Raw genomic sequence first — 2256 nt, 5'->3', positions numbered from 1 at the left:
CCCCCATTCCCAACCCCACATCCCACCCGGGGCTCCCACCCCTCATTCCGACCCCTCTGTGCCCCCACAGCCCCTTCACCCCCCCCCATGGCCCCACAGATCCACCCCAACCCCACAGCCCAGCCCCACAGATCTGTGCCAGCTCCTCAGACCCATCCCAACCCCACATCCCAACCCTGCATCCCAGCCCCACAGATCCATCCCAGCCCCACAGATCCATCCCAGCCCCACATCCCACCCCTGGATCCCAACCCCATATCCCAGCCCCAGAGACCCATCCCTGGATCCCGACCCTGGCTCCCACCCCCACATCCCAACCTCACGGATCCATCCCGGCCCCATGGATCCACCCTGACCCCACAGATCCATCCCAACCCCACGGATCCATCCTGACCCCCATCCCACCCCACTGACCCCTCTCCTCCCCCCGCAGCCTCTCCGCCCCCGCCATGGCCGCCGTGGGCGCGGCGGCGGCCGCCTGGCTCCTGGTGGCCCCGCGGCTCTCGGGGGCGTCCCCCGACGGCTCCGTCGGCGCCAACGCCAACAACGGGACGTGCCGCGGCTCGGCGCGGTGCCAGCCCGGCGTCCTCCTGCCCGTGTGGCAGCCGGACGAGCCGGCGGCGGGCGACAAGGCGGCGCGGGCCATCGTCTACTTCGTGGCCATGATGTACCTGTTCCTGGGCGTGTCCATCATCGCCGACCGCTTCATGGCCTCCATCGAGGTGATCACGTCGCGCGAGAAGGAGATCACGGTGACCAAGGCCAACGGCGAGACCAGCGTGGGCACCGTGCGCATCTGGAACGAGACGGTCTCCAACCTGACGCTGATGGCGCTCGGCTCGTCGGCGCCCGAGATCCTGCTCTCGCTCATCGAGGTGTGCGGGCACCGCTTCCAGGCGGGCGAGCTGGGCCCCGGCACCATCGTGGGCAGCGCCGCCTTCAACATGTTCGTGGTGATCGCCGTGTGCGTCTACGCCATCCCGGCGGGCGAGAGCCGCCGCATCAAGCACCTGCGCGTCTTCTTCGTCACGGCCTCCTGGAGCATCTTCGCCTACATCTGGCTCTACCTCATCCTGGCCGTCATCACGCCGGGCGTGGTGCAGGTGTGGGAGGCCTTCCTCACCCTGCTCTTCTTCCCGGCCTGCGTCGTCTTCGCCTGGGCGGCCGACAAGCGCCTGCTCTTCTACAAGTACGTCTACAAGCGCTACCGCGCCGACCCGCGCAGCGGCATCATCATCGGCGCCGAGGCCGAGCGCCCGCCCAAGGACGTGGAGGCCGACGGCGGCTTCCCCCCGGCGCCGGCCCTGCCGGAGCCCGAGGGCTCGGCGGCGTCGCCGTCGCCCACGCCCGAGGAGCGGGAGCTGGACGAGAGCCGGCGCGAGGTCATCCAGATCCTCAAGGACCTCAAGCAGAAGCACCCGGAGAAGGAGCTGGAGCAGCTGGTGGACGCCGCCAACTACGTGGCGCTGGTGCACCAGCAGAAGAGTCGCGCCTTCTACCGCATCCAGGCCACGCGCCTCATGACCGGCGCCGGCAACGTGCTGAAGAAGCACGCGGCCGAGGCGGCGCGGCGCTCGCCGGCGGCGCCGGGCGAGGACGACGAGGAGGAGGAGGAGGACGAGGCCTGCAGCCGCATCTTCTTCGAGCCCTGCCTCTACCACTGCCTGGAGAACTGCGGCTCGGTGACGCTGGCCGTGGCCTGCGAGCAGGGCGTGGGCGCCAACCAGACCTTCTACGTGGACTTCCGCACCGAGGACGGCTCGGCCAAGGCGGGCTCGGACTACGAGTACAGCGAGGGCACCCTCATCTTCAAGCCGGGCGAGACGCGCAAGGAGTTGGCCATCGGCATCATCGACGACGACATCTTCGAGGAGGACGAGCACTTCTTCGTGCGCCTGCTCAACCTGCGCGTGGGCGACGCCGAGGGCATGTTCGAGGCCGACAACGAGGAGCACCCCAAGGGCAAGCTGGTGGCGCCGCTGGTGGCCACCGTCACCATCCTGGACGACGACCACGCCGGCATCTTCGGGTTCCGCGAGCGCTCGGTGCGCGTCAGCGAGTGCCAGGGCAAGGTGGAGGTGACGGTGGTGCGCAGCTCCGGCGCCCGCGGCACCGTCATGGTGCCCTTCAGGACCGTCGAGGGAACCGCCCGCGGCGGCGGCGTCGACTACGAGGACGCCAGCGGGGAGCTCGAGTTCCGAAACGACGAGACGGCGTGAGGGGAATGGGGGGGTGGATCGGGGATGGGTCATGGAT

General features: G+C 69.6%; 1 protein-coding gene across 1 annotated transcript; it reads left to right on the top strand.

Moving 5' to 3' along the window:
* Window positions 1–436: 436 nt before the first annotated feature.
* Window positions 437–2220, top strand: LOC113942180 (sodium/calcium exchanger 2-like). The gene has a single exon (XM_027633319.1). The coding sequence runs from the start codon at window positions 450–452 to the stop codon at window positions 2217–2219; it is 1770 nt and encodes a 589-aa protein (XP_027489120.1). The 5' UTR covers window positions 437–449; the 3' UTR covers window position 2220.
* The last annotated feature ends 36 nt before the right edge of the window (window positions 2221–2256 follow it).

This window comes from Corapipo altera, unplaced genomic scaffold (assembly GCF_003945725.1).
Source record: "Corapipo altera isolate COAL_440 unplaced genomic scaffold, ASM394572v1 59324, whole genome shotgun sequence".
Lineage (NCBI taxonomy): Eukaryota > Metazoa > Chordata > Aves > Passeriformes > Pipridae > Corapipo > Corapipo altera.
The sequence above is the reverse complement of the archived record's forward strand: the minus strand, read 5'-3'. Positions and strand labels throughout refer to the sequence as shown.